Genomic DNA, 14435 nt, shown 5'->3' on the forward strand with positions numbered 1-14435 from the left:
ACACCTCAAGTAGAAAACAGATCCTATAACAGGGGTAGGCAACCTATGGCACGTGCGCCGAAGGCGGCACATGAGCTGATTTTCAGTGGCTCTCACACTGCCCGGGTCCTGGCCACCGGTCCGGGGGGGCTCTGCATTTTAATTTAATTTTAAATGAAGCTTCTTAAACATTTTAAAAACCTTATTTACTTTACATACAACAATAGTTTAGTTATATATTATAGACTTATAGAAAGAGACCTTTTAAAAACGTTAAAATGTATTACTGGCATGCAAAACCTTAAATTAGAGTGAATAAATGAAGACTCGGCACAGCACTGCTGAAAGGTTGCCGACCCCTGCCCTATAACTTGAATCAGAAGAGCAGGAAGGCACAGAAATACATTATTTCATATTCTGACTACCTAATATTTGCCATGCGCAGCTGCAGAGCTAGAAGCCTCCACTCTTCCAAATGCATATGTAAGCAGAGTAGCAGGATGTTCAAGTTAAATGGCCCACATGAAATTGGCACCTAGGATGACAAGCTGGTCATAGGTCTGGTTTCTTAATTGCTCTGGTTCAGAGTCACTGTGAGGAAAGACTTTTAAATGTTTTATTTGTAATCAGATGATTGCATTTATGCACTGCATGTATATCAAGGTTCAGTTCTCCTTTCAGTGCTTCTATGACAGTATCTCGAACACCAGTGGATCTTGTGGGTCAGGGATGGGATGGAAAAAGAAGAGAGGAGGAAAAGCAGACATAACTGGAGTTGTCTGAGAGCTGCACCCTTCTAACGTCAGCCTAAAAAGTGTACTAGCCCTGCTATAAAATCGGCTCACCCACGCTCACCAGAAGGATGACAAAGATGGAAAAATTAGAGCTAATTTTTTTTTTTTAATGACTGCTGGTTTTGGGTGCCTAACCTGACACCTGAAAGGGGCTTGATTTTAAGAAGTGTACAGAGCTCATCCTCAGAAAATCAGTACCTATCTCCTCCTTCCCCTTTACAGGGTGTCTCAAGTTCAGCACCCAAAAGTCAGCAGCTATTTTTTCAAAATGTAGGTCAATAGTATTTAACACTCATGCAAAAGAAAAAATTACCCTAGGTGCCTATCCCACAAATTAAATATTGCAAACTAATGCAAAAGGACTTTGCCTAAATGTATCCACTCAGCCTGTCCGCAACAGCACGCCCGCCCCCTTTTCTTTAAAGGTAGCGGGGAAAGGAAGAGTCTGGAAACTGATTTTCCATCATGAGGAAATTAACAAATAGAATTTTGCAAGGCTGCTCTATAGTTCCTCCATCTTGGATCTCAGATGGTAACGTTTAAGACTCCATCTGCCCTGTCTGCACAATGTCTGAAGCAGTTTTAGCAACAACTGTGGATCTGAGCATATCAGTGTTGCTAGCCCAGTTTCAACTATAGAAAGGAAGGAAGGTCCAGAGGTTAGGGCACTAGCCTCGGACTCGGGAGACCTGGGTTCAAGTCCCTGCTCTGCTAAAGACTCTGTGTGATTAGGGCAAGTCACTTAGGTTCTCTGCCTCAGTTTCCCCAACTGTAAAATAAAGATAATAGCACTGCCCCACTCACAGTTGTGAGGATAAATATATTAAAGATTCAGGCACTCAGATACTATGGAGGCCAAATAAGTATCCAAGATTGATAGATAGTATGGGAGGTAGAAAGAGATGTGACAGGGAAAGCACATACCTTTAATGGGGTAAAGAGAGATTATAGCCTCCACACAACACTTTAGGGCTTGACTACATAGCACGGCGATGCACACTACAGGGGTGTGATATCTAAAGCGCATTAACGTGTTGGTCCATGGAGACCCTGCTGGTGTGCACTAAATGTGCTCCTCAGTACTACACTAAAGTGTGCTTGCCAACTTTTAGTGCACACCAGCCGGGTCTACGTGGACCAATTAATGCAGAACACGTTAGACACACCCTCACAGAGCGCATTACCCAACTAGTGCATTGACCTACATTTACGGAGCAAAGCAGAACAGAGCCAGAATCACAGTATTGACAAGCATGCGAGGAAGATGAGTGCCACCTTTCACAGAAAGGGTTTTAATATAATCCTTGGCTGGTACAGTCTCTCCAGGGCCCTGAGTTCTGGGAAAACAAGACTCCAGAAATATCAAGGAAAGCTTTTCAGAGTTTGGAGTCTAAGCTGCCACTCCAACACCACCTTTGAAACTTAAAATCACTCTCTTCCCCAGCATTTATGCAGACACGTACCCAATACTACTTCTATCAACTGAGTTTGCTGGCTCAGAATTTCACAGCCAGATACCTGGTCAGTGGCAGATACTGAATCACAATGCTCAGATGACTGCCTCAGACAGAGGAAGGATCCTATTGGCTTAAAAGGACATAGAGGAAACTTGGCCCATGCTCCTGGGTAGTATCCAGGAAACGCTGGAGACACGTCCTTATGGGGATATTAAAGGGCGTTAGTTGAAACTTTTTTATATTTGGAACTGTGGGAAGTAGAGCTTTGCTCTAACCACCAATCTGCTCCACTCACTCCTGGAGTAGAGGTACAAAGAGAATCAGCTCTGCAGGAAGGGATTCAGTTCTTGTGACAGGCTTCAGGCTTGCTATAACCATTCGGGTTAAGGGATGACTTGTCCTCCATCAAGGAGGCATGTAAAATGCTTTCCCTGACAATGGGTGCTAAAGTAATCTCCCTGGGATGTCCTTCTGCCTATCACACACAAGGGAAAGTAAAGGACCCAACAGTTCCAGGCACGTGTATCAGCATTGCAGAAAGGCTGCAGTACCATAAACATTACGCTAATGACATTTTCTTTCTGCAAATCCCATGAGAACTTTAAATGCTTTAATTCATTAACCTTAGCTGTAGCACAGGCAGCTCTGCTACTAATGAAGCCGTAGAACCAGCAGACTGATTTGAAAGAGTTAAATTACTGCATAAGGCATTATAGAAACTAGAGGATTTTAACCGTTTCCAGGTGCAGATGCCCCAAATATGAAGAGAAGCAACGTAACTCGCTAGCATTCTATTCCAATGTCACATGCCAATAACTCTTAGCCAAAGGATAGTTTTGGAAAGTTGCTAGGAACATACAGCACTGGACTTGGAGAACAGTTGGAAGTGGCTATAATTCACAAGTTTTGATCAGACCTTACCTCTTGATATAAGGTGTTGGAAAGAACTTGAAAGGTACTGGATGAAGGAGAAACTTGAGCCCTCTGCTTTACAACTTCAGAAGGAACCCGTATTAGACAGGCAACCTGTAAAAGAAGCCTATAATTAGACTACACACACCTGAGTCCACTTCCCTTATAAAGTTAGTTTGTTTTCTTTTCCTTCCACACAGTGAAACCTGCAAAAGTGAGAAACGGTTTGTATATTTCAGAGTCAACCTTAAAAACTGTTGGTGAGACACTCAGGTACTCACTGTCAGACAGTGCTGTGTGCTTGCTGAAATCGGAATGTACAACGCTACACTAATGAAAAATGGAAGTGCCCTCCACATATGTTTTAGTTTGACAGTGACTCTCAAAGCAGAAGCAGATTTGGAGTAAGGGATCATTAAAGAAAGGGAGAAAGCTTGAAAGTTGTTTCGAAGTCACAGGAATCCTTCTCAATATTAGCACTGTAAATAGGACATGTGGAAAGACTTTTCTCCAGACCAATTTGCACATGTTTGTTTTCCAAATAAGCAAATGGTCACATTATGTCCTCTAGTGACCAGGCCTGAGGAACACTTCACCGAGCATTGGATGGAAATAAAAATATTTATTGTAAAGAGCCCCTTCAAATGCATGGTGAAGCTCAGCCACTGCAGAGAGAAGCAAGTACTGGTACTGATGTTTCCTGGTCTCCCAGCCAACAGACCTGCCATCCAAGAAGGTGAGTCTCAAGGCTGGGTGCCTTAAAGGATTCAGTGCAACTAGTGGCACTCCCCAGCTGCCAGGGTAAGACTTATTTACAAAGTCTGTAACCCGTTATTGCGACACACAATCATTTGAGGTCAGTTAAGGTTGCACGTGGGTGTGGTTTTTGAGGAAAGGGGCCCCAGGCAATGTGGATGAGTTTGTATGGCTGAAGCAAAGGGGTGGTGGCTGTTCCGGTGAGGAGTAAGTGTGTGAGGGTGTTTAGATGTTATTGTGAGGATGGTAAGAGTTAAATAAGCTCAGTTTGAAGGGTAGTGTTGCCTCAAGTGGCAAAGTCCTTGTTTGTCTGTCTGTTTGTTTTTTTAAATTTGTGATTGCATAGATAGGAAATTACCTAACTTTAACAGGTGTGTGTGGCATTTTCATTCTGTATTTGTGGCCTGTCTGTATTAGAAGACCCTATTGCCATATAAAAAGAAGTACTGGTAAAAGTGCTGCAGGAAGAATAACTCTCCCAAGACAGGATGCAAGTAACTCATAAAACATACCAAATCCCCACCCTGCTCAGCACCGTATGCATCCTCATACGCTCCTCTCTTCCTGCTTTCTTTCTTTGGAAACAAACAGGACTTTGCTCCTAAGCTTCCCCCCTGAATTCAGCTAGGGTCCTCCTTGCAAGGCTCCTCTGTTCTTACCCCTTAAGTCAGTTTACTGAGATGCTCCAAGGGTTTTTTGTTTGTTTGTTTTTTGTTTTTTTACAAACTCCTAGGTTGTGGCTACCAGGACTCAATTGATCTGGCAGTGGAGGTGCTTCCCTGTCACAATGGGAGTTCCTCATACTGTGCAGTGGAAGAATCTGATCCCCGAATCTTTTGGCTTTTCTACAGTTAAAATCTCTGTCTTAACAACACAATAGCAGTGGTTTATTTGCATAGAACAGTAACATCACAACCCTGGAAAGCCTGAGAATAACGGTATTTTTAAAGATTAAGGACTAGATTTTGCCCTATGTTGAGGACCTTTTACATCACACCAGCAGTGTAAAGGAGGCAGAAACGGCCCCTATAGAATCTTCCAGTCAGAGAGAGATTCCCTATCTGGTACAGAACTGATATAATGGCTTGGTGCCAGCTCTCCTCCCAGACTCTGACAGACGAGGCAGGGAGCGGGCAGAAAGAGACATAGTCAGTGTACTTGCACTCCTGCTGTGCTGATGTAATGGCCTATAAAAGTCTTCTGGCCTTCAAACCAACTCTCCATCACATGCAAGCTCTCCATAGACCAGAACACATCAACTCAAAGCGGCATCACACCCTGCCAGAACAACAGATGCAAAACCAGCATCTCCATTGCTACAATGATCAACACCCCACACAACATACCTTTCAGGATCCATGGGTCTTACACACGCCTATCACAACACCTCATCCAATGCACTAAATGCCCCAATAACAACTCCATGGGTGAAACCAACATCGGTACGCTCTCAAATGAACTCACATGGAAAAACAGTAAGATAAAAACCACCATCTCCTGGGGGTGAACACTTTTCACAAAGCAATCACTCTATTTCTGACCTCTCGGTCCTCATCCTCAAAGGAAACCTGCACAATACCTTCAAAAGATGAGTCCGGGAGCTTAAATTCATAACTTTGCTAGACACTAAAAATCATGGAATGAACAGACACTGGATTTATGGCTTATTACAACAATCAATCATCCACTAACCCCCCACCCCCAGCTTTCTCCTAGCCATGACTTCAGGGGTGTTTACAAGCTACTTCTCCATGAATGGTCCCTTGAAATGTGTTAACTAGTTATGCTCAACAATCTGTTTCATCTTAGCTGTGACACTCTGGGTTAAGGATGTAAATACTGGTTAAAAAAGTTAACCAGTTAAAATTATATCATTGAACTGGGTAACTGTTCACCGAAATCGGTCCGGAGGACCTGGCGTGGCGGGAGCTCAGGATGGGGTCCCTCTGGCTGGCACGGGGCCGCTGGGGTTAACGTTTAAGGTTGGTTAACGGTAAGCCTAATGCTTACCGGTTAACCTTTTACATCCCTACTCTGGGTATGTCTACACTGCAATGTAAGCCCAGGCTCAGGGCAGGTCTACACTTAAAACGCTGCACTGATGCGGCTGCACCATGGTAGCGCTTTAATGAAGACGCTCTAAGCCAACAGGAGCGAGCTTCTCCCGTCATCTCAGGCTACGTCTACCCTGGCGCTTTCGTCGCTAAAACTTTTGTCGCTCGGGGTGTGGAAACCCACCCTCGACCCCCCTGAACAACAAAAGTTTTAGTGATGAAAAGCGCTGGTGTGGACAGCGCTTCATCAGCGAGAGCCGCGCTCCGATCGACGAAGTACCGCCCCTGATTGAGGTGGTTTTATTTTGTCGCTCTCTCCCGGCAATGAAGAGCAGCCACACAGCACACCTTACAACGGCACAGCTGCGGGGCACAGCCGTGCCATTGTAAGGTGTGCTGTGTAAACATAGCCTTAGTTAATCCACCTCTAGGAGAGGCGGTAGCTACATGGGTGGGAGAAGCTCTCGCTGAGAGAGCGCTGTTTACTGTTGGTATAACTATGTCACGGAGGGGTGCGGATTATTCACATCTCTGAGCGATGTAGTTATACTAAAGTGATTCTGTCTTGTAGACCAGAGCTGAGACTCAGGCTTGAGTCCAAACCCCCCTTCTGTCTACATGCAAATCTGTCACACTCAGGCTCAGACGTAGGGTCCTAGGACTTTGCAGAGGTGGAGGGTCCTCAGACTAGAAGAAGAGCTCTGTGTAAGCTCGAAAGATTGGCTCTCTCTCCAACAGAAGTTGGTCCAACGAAAGATATTACCCCACGCACTTTGTCTCTCCAGTATCCTGGGACCAATACAGCTACAACAACACTGCATATAGAAGTCTTATCAGTCAACATAACAAAGTAGCATGGGGCTAATGTAGCTTGTGCTGGTGCTAGAATATGAAAAGTACAAAGGTGGCTTAGACCCACCTTCGCCTAGTACAGGAAAGGAACAACAGAGAATTTGGCCCCAAAAAGAAGTTAAAATTAAATGTGTTTTAAAATGTTTTGCATTCAAAGGGACGTGCACATAATAAAAAAAGCAACCTGGATGAAATCTGTTCCTCCAAAAATGAACTCAAATAAATTAAGCAACTAATTTGTATACATTAATGTTTTCATTAGGCATATTAAAGTGAATAGCTTGTTTTCAGGATGTACAAATTGAATAAGCATGACTGGTAGCTTGTAGGACTACCTTTTTTTTCTTTTTTTTTTTTAACACTGTGTAAAGTTTAACATCTGTATTCAAAAGTGGCTGTGAAATAAATTCTCTTGTAACTCACTAGCTCATCCTGTTGTACTTGCAATAGTCAAGAGTCATTCCAAAGAGGTACCACTCCATGTGTGCTTCAATTCCAGGGGTCAAAACCAACAAATGACCCCAATATGTCAAGAAAATAAGAATTGTCAACTTTTTTTGTAGTTCAGCATAAATATTTATAGAACTTCATGCTTCATAACACTCCATGTCCTTACATTAGCTTTTTATTCCTTAAAAGTACGGAGGCAGGAAGAAAACTTTAAAAAGGCTTTCAGATGAAAAACAATCTACCCAACCAAGGGGGTACAAAGAGCCCAGCGTGGCTTCCTGACTTCTGTGGCGTTGCAATTTTGGCATGAGAGGGGTGGCTACAAAGTAATGCATCTATCTATTTCCTCCAGATATTTGCAGTGCCTTCCATTTTGTTTCATATTAACTTTGATGTTTTTCCGATTTGAATTTGAGCTACAAGGGAATATTTCACTGCACAAGAACAAAAACAAGTGATTGCATTGTACTGGTATGAAAGAAAGTAAAAGCTAATGTCATCCCAGGGTCTATTGTCAGATAGGTTCCATAGGGCACTCTTTGCTCACGAGTTTTTGTGCAAAAACTGTTGCAGCTAAACAGAACACTGACATTTTCACTGTACATCTGAACTTACGACTCGTTACCTTATTGTTTTTGCATGCGTACCTTACTATCAGTAACAACGAAGCATTCTTCTGATGTGATCTGAGCCCTCGCCTTCAAAGGGAAAGCGTGCAAAATTAATTTCACACCTGCCTATTGGGCCACAGGATGAAAATGTAACAAACTCAACTTCAGTGGAGAGAAGGGACTGGTGGCGGGGGGCGGGAAGGGACTTTTCAATTGATTTACCGTACTCAGACTTAAAGCACTTCAGTGGCTTATAGGTAACACAGCATGAATTAAGATAATGTAATCAATACACATCCTATCATTTGCTTTCTTAGCATAGTGTGTACCAGTGATGCTTTTCATCCAAAGACACCGGCCTTCAGCTTTAAATGACTATTGACTTAGAAAGTCTAGTGTAAAATTTTAAGCTACATGACTACATCTGTCCCTCACAAATGCCCCCGAGTTTCAGATCACAGAGGGTTAAATCTACAGTTGTAGGTCACGATCTCCTAATGAGGTCCACAAGGAGAGACTCCCTGCATTTGCCCAGAACTCACTGCTGTATTAGGGTCTTAGGGAAAGTTAATGAAATATTACTACTAGAACGGGAGTAGGAGCAGGCAAATGCATCCGTTGGCATTGTGTCTGGAGTATAAGAAGGTACAGAATGTTAGCTTCCTACATGGTGACATCTCATTGGTGACTACTCTAATCACAACATATTCCCACCAAGCAGCACCTGGCCTCCGTTTACTTTTATATTCTCAACTTCATGTCCAGACACACACTAGCCATGACACAGGAGCTGTTAAAAGAGGGAAATTAAGAACGGACGCTTGTGTTCAACAACAGATAGCTCCACAGCACCTGTCGCAGGTCTACACAGAGACACTCTGCAAACTCAGTATCAGAAGTTAATGTTGCACAGACTGACACCACTGACTCATGGAGAACAGTGCAGTCCAGAGCGCGCTTATTGTGCACTCAGCACACAAAGAACTTAGAATCCAGTTCATCCCTGGTGCAATCCCACTGACTGCAGTGAAGCTAAAAGAGGAATGAATTTGGCCCTCTGTTTCTGTCAGAAGTTTATACCCCTTCATCGCCTCTGGATACATCGAGATAGGCTCCAGATAACCTCAACCTTCATTAAGGCACCAGACAATTTTTCTGAGTGGTCTCTGTATATGGGGCAAAAATGATTTGTTAGGGAGCTCTTGGCCCATTGAAGTCAGTGGAAAAGCAGACACTGTAGGATTCTGATTATTGCTTAGAGAGAAAATGGCTTTTGCCATATATATAGTTTATTTCCCAAACTCTGGCGATATACAGTGCTATGCAATCTCTTATGACTTAAGACTGAAGTTTACAAGCTCTCCCTCACACCAGGGTGCCCATACATGCTAATCATGAAATCTGAACAAAGGATGAAGTACTTTAGATATAAGCTCAAATAATAAAAATTGGTCTTAATGGCATCATTATGCTTCTAGCTTTATTTTACAGAGCAGGCTGGCTAATGTGACAATATTAGCACCTGTTGTCTTATTACCCTTTTAGTGTTATAATTATGGCTGGAAAGAGTCATGAATTTCAAAACATTTGGTCTTAAATCATTACCAGATGAACCTTGTGAAACATGTAATGAGTCATAAATCTAAGCGCACTTCTAATTTCCTAGTTGCGTTTGCTTGTTGGGGGCAATTGCCACTAAAAATGTGTGTATTTTATCATTAGCACTTATCCTCATCTTGCTAAGAGGGTATATATTTCAAATTAACCGAAGGAAACATGCAGTTTTTCCTTCTCTGCAAAAAAAAAAAAAATGTTTTAACTACTAGACTTCACCTGTGTATCAAGACTGCCATCTTCTGGTCAGTATTTGATTAGAATATGCTTTAGCTCAATTATTATTGTTAGTACCTGAAGTCCAAACTCCTAAGCCCAAATATTGATCTAATTTTCTAGTTAAATCAGTCCAAACTCCTGCACAGACACTTATTTTGGTGTATGTGGCTTATTTCAATGTAATCGAACCCTGTTCCTAATCAACTGCAGCAAAGCCAAAGTAGTCTGGTTTAAACTGAAATAGCAGTGTCTACACAGCCTTTCGGGCTGATTATGTACATCACACTTTAAAAACCACACTCACTCAAACTACTGCAACCGTCTCATGTGGGAAAGCCCTTGCTACAAGTTAACACTGGGATTTTCAGAAGCACTCAGTGTTGACCTGTTGACAGGAGTTTTATCACTGACTTCAACGGGACCAAAGTTAGGCCAGTGCCAAGCACTTTTGCAAATTCCACCTTATGTGGCATACAGAAGTTTGTAGAGAAGATTAGTTCCTGGGAAACTTTTATCTCACTTAGGAGGAGGAAAATAACTAAAAGGTGCTCAGCACAAGATGATTAATAACAGATGAAGAGGACAGGCCTTCTTATAACTTTACATGAGTTTTTCATGAGGAACACCTGTGATCATGCCATAGATAGGGAACAGTGAAAGCACAAACAAGAGATTATCCATAGGATATTAAAGGTACGTGCAGATCACCACTGATATTAGACAAATCAGCAAAGGACAGCGCTCATACCCTGTGATGATAATTGCTAAAGAAAGGACCAATCCAGAGAGAGAGAAGCATTTCCACCATTATTCAGTGGTATACCTCCTTTCAGCCTCACCAGCTACTTCATATTCCCACTCACTCTTTGGCCGTCTCGCTCCACTGAATTTACTAACAGGGGAACGGAGACATTGTAATGATTCACAATTCCTCCATTGCCCATCCTAAAGGGATTGATAATTTTGTTTTAGGGGTAAATGACATCTACCGCTATCATTTTGAGAAGCAAGGTCATTATGAATTGGCATAGAAGGGTACAGCACTGTCCAGTAAGAGTTATAATGCAACCACTACATTCAGCGCGATTGAACACATTATCAAAGCTTGTAAAATCTCCTTCCTTGAAGTTTTGCATTTTTATAAAGATCGATAAAAACAAACCAGAAATCCTTTTGTGATTGGGCTGAAAAACTGCTTCTTACTTTACATTAAATATTAGGGAGATGACCAATATATTCACTTCTTTAACTGCATCCAATAACTGGGAAATGGCCGTTTTCTTGTGGGGATCTGACTTAAACTTTGACTGGAAGAAACAATGCTTATTTTCCACACCACTTCACCTCCGGCCATCCTCATTAGACTACATCCCGTGCTTCAAAGAAATCCAGTGGAGCTTGACACACCGTTACTCATGCATCATATTGTATTCAAGATTTAAGTAGTAGTCCAGGAGAGATTTCTCTGCAGGTAGAACGTACCATAATTCTGAAGAATAATAACCTCATTACCCAGAAACTGGCAAGACAGTGTTCTTCAGAGGCACAAGTCAGTCCTCATTGACATTTTTAATATACTCTGCTCGAAATTGATTGTAAGGTGCCAATCCAGATCTCAAAAAGAAATCCAAACTCTTCTGAGTCTTTAGACACATTTGAAGCAAAACCTTCTATTTCCTTATTTTATTATTTTTCTAAACAAAATATAATAATCAAATCCCACCAGTTTGTGTTCTGTTCTAACGCTTTGTATTTCAGGCTGACCAATTTGTACGAACTCTTTTGCAGTAGTTGGGAAAAAGAAAGCTGGTTGTCAGGATTGTGGACTTAGCAGTAGTTAACCACACTCCTGCTCCTGCACTAGACCCATGTACTAATGCATCCTTCAGAGGCATTTGAAACACAACAGACCAGGTATTACGAGGGCTTATGTAGAACATTTAAATTGGGTTGACGCAGGACATGTTTTCCTCAGAAATGGGACCACATGTGGTACAGTGCTATTCCCGGCTTACTTCCACCTTTTCATGTTCTCTGTATGTATAAATATCTCCAGTCTGTGTGTTCCATTCTATGCATCCGAAGAAGTGAGCTGTAGCTCACGAAAACTTATGCTGAAATAAATTTGTTAGTTTCTAAGGTGCCACAAGTACTCCTGTTCTTTTTGCGGATACAGACTAACACGGCTGCTACTCTGAAATCTGATTCCCGGCTTTGTGACTTGAGAGAGCAGCTCCAGCGGGCCATTTTGGTCTGTAGTCTGCCACAGTCCTTGCACTTTAGATCTATTTATCTGGCCTCCATTACTGTAGTAGTTGAGCACCTCGCCATCTTTACCGTATTTATCCTCACAACCCACCTTTGAGATAGCACTGTTATCCCCATTGTATAGATGAGGAGCTGAAGCCCAGGGTCTAAGGGCTAGATCCACAAAGGGATTTAGGAACCCACCTAACATTTTAGGCACCTAAATCCAAAGTTTAGATCCTCAAAACCCCTACTCAGCTGCCACCTAACTCTGTAGGCACTAAATTTCCACAGTGCCTAAATTTCTGCTGGTAAAGTCCCCTACTTTTCTATCAGTGTGCATGTGCCCAGGCAGCGAAGTCCTGCTGCTGCGGAGCGTCTCCTCACTCACCCTTAGGACCCAGTGGGCTACGGATTCCACTGGAAGGCAGCATTGCAAATTCCCTCTGCAGGTCTAGCCCCAAAGCCACACAAAAAGTGTGTGGTGGAGCAGGGATTTGAACTGGGATTGTGCAAGTCCCAGGCTAGAGCCCTGACCATTAGCCCATCCTCCCTCCCCGTTAGCCAGCTGATGAAAGGGATTTTAAGTTCAGATGATGGCCTTTCCTTGCTCATTCTGACCTGGAAATGCTAACGCAAACCTGGGTGACAATTGCATTGTACTACTGCAACACCACTTCCCGGTGCCCGAGAGCAGGAAGTCTGGCTCTCTGAGCTGGCCAGCTCTCAGCCTGTGGATCAAGATTTAACACTTCCATGGAACATCGGGCCCCATACTATGCTACTGATGCTTGACCAAGGGCAGCGTATCTAGAGTAAGAATAAATGGGGGGAAAGGGCTGGTTTCAAGGCTGCAGAGGAGTAAAATAACTTTGGGGTAACATTTTCAAAAGTGACTTAGGAGCCACTGACTTTCAATGAGACTTGGGCTCCCAAGGGCCAGGCCTTAAATGTATTTAGGCACCTAACAACTCCCAGTGAAATCAATGTGAGTCAGGCCCCTAAATACCTTTAAAAATCTGGCCTTAAGTCTGCTTTGCAAATGCGACTTATAAGAACTTACGTCACCTGGATGCTTTTGAAAATTTTACCCTTACTTATTTTTGCTGCTATAGCTGCTCTGGGCCCATGGAACACTTTGTCCTATGATTAAGGTTTTGTTTTCTAGAGTTCTTGGGAAAGACACTGTATTAATTTTAATGAGTTTTTGTTTATGTACTGAGAGGGCTGGGAAGCCTTCACTGTTGAGCACCATGCAAATTTAATTTATGACTCAACCTGGTGCTAAGGGAGCATTTTTCAGTCTGGGGACACTCATTCTTAAACACCATTTGCATAAGTTTACTCTTAATCAAATGACAATCCAATGTGCTACACTTCTATAGCACCTCGTATCCAAGGAGCAGAGCGAGTGCTTTATAGACATTAAATTAAATCTCACAATACCCAGGCAAGGTAATTATTGCAGCCATTTGGGGAAAACTACAGCACAAAAACTATGCTAAAGGAGATACCTTTAGGCTGTAGCAGAGCTGGCACTAGATCCCTGATTTCTCATCCCAGTCCTGAAAGATTCTGCACGGCAAGATAAATTGTTGGTCTTTTGTCTCTGAACTGGCATTGTTAGCCTTGGCCTTTACACCACCTCTTGATCTTGAGGCCTGATCGACCTCCCACTGAAGTCTTTGGGAATTTTCTCATTGATTTTTATGCGGACTGTACGGCCCGTGCTCTTTAAAAGTGAACCACAATGAATACTTATTACATTTATAGCATTTATTTATATAGGACCAAAACTGTGCCTGGTGCTGTGCAGAGTGGTAAAGAAACTGGCCTAATTCTGATCTCACTACCTAGTTTCATGCCTGTCTAATTCCAAAGAGTTACTCCTGACAGACACCACTATACAATCAGAATCAGATGCAGTGTCCTTGCTATGGAATACGTACTCTCGATGATGCAGAGATTCTCTCAGACATTCTCAGCCCTCCCAATAAAACACACACTTTGCTACATCTGAAGTATGTGGTCCTCGTTTTCTTTCCGTTGCTCAAGTGTCTGGCAAAAGATCCAGGAGACCTGAACAGAGTGGGAACATGAGGCAGCCACAGACCCAAGCTAAAGTAGAAGAGTTCTACTGGTTTAAGGAAACTGATTTTAAAAATTAAGACTGTGAAAACCTACTCAAATCAGTCAACCCTAACTTAAATACTTCACCAGCATGAGCTAAACCAATTTAAGTGAGGGTTAAACCAGTTTGAGTGTCTGTACATTAGGGTCTGCACTCTTAATTATGATGATTTCAAATAGATTTCATTATGCCAGTGCAATTTTTCTAATATAGCCAAGCCCTGAGACCCAGAAGTCCCTCCTTACTCATTTGAATGGAGAAAAAAAATGCATCTCTGATTGCATCTGAATGTGGTATCACCATCAGAAAGCTTGGCAATCACTTCCAGGAAAGAGGGGGCAAAAGGAGGACCCATTATT

At 42.6% G+C, this 14435-nt stretch overlaps 1 protein-coding gene across 9 annotated transcripts in view; it reads right to left on the bottom strand.

Moving 5' to 3' along the window:
- Positions 1–14435, bottom strand: part of SLC25A26 (solute carrier family 25 member 26) — a 131068-nt gene that overhangs the window by 91451 nt on the left and 25182 nt on the right. For 8 of the 9 annotated variants that reach the window (XR_005601145.1, XM_039546653.1, XM_039546649.1 and 5 more), the window contains one exon: positions 3152–3256. The exons of the other annotated variant lie outside the window; for it this stretch is intronic. Coding sequence is in view for 7 of the 8 variants with exons in the window: in XM_039546653.1 (XP_039402587.1) it covers positions 3152–3256 (105 nt within the window). In the remaining variant the exon portion in view is untranslated. The remainder of the gene's footprint in view (positions 1–3151; positions 3257–14435) is intronic. 9 annotated transcript variants of the gene reach the window in all.

The sequence above is a fragment of the Mauremys reevesii genome, linkage group 7 (genome assembly GCF_016161935.1).
Source record: "Mauremys reevesii isolate NIE-2019 linkage group 7, ASM1616193v1, whole genome shotgun sequence".
Taxonomy (NCBI): domain Eukaryota; kingdom Metazoa; phylum Chordata; order Testudines; family Geoemydidae; genus Mauremys; species Mauremys reevesii.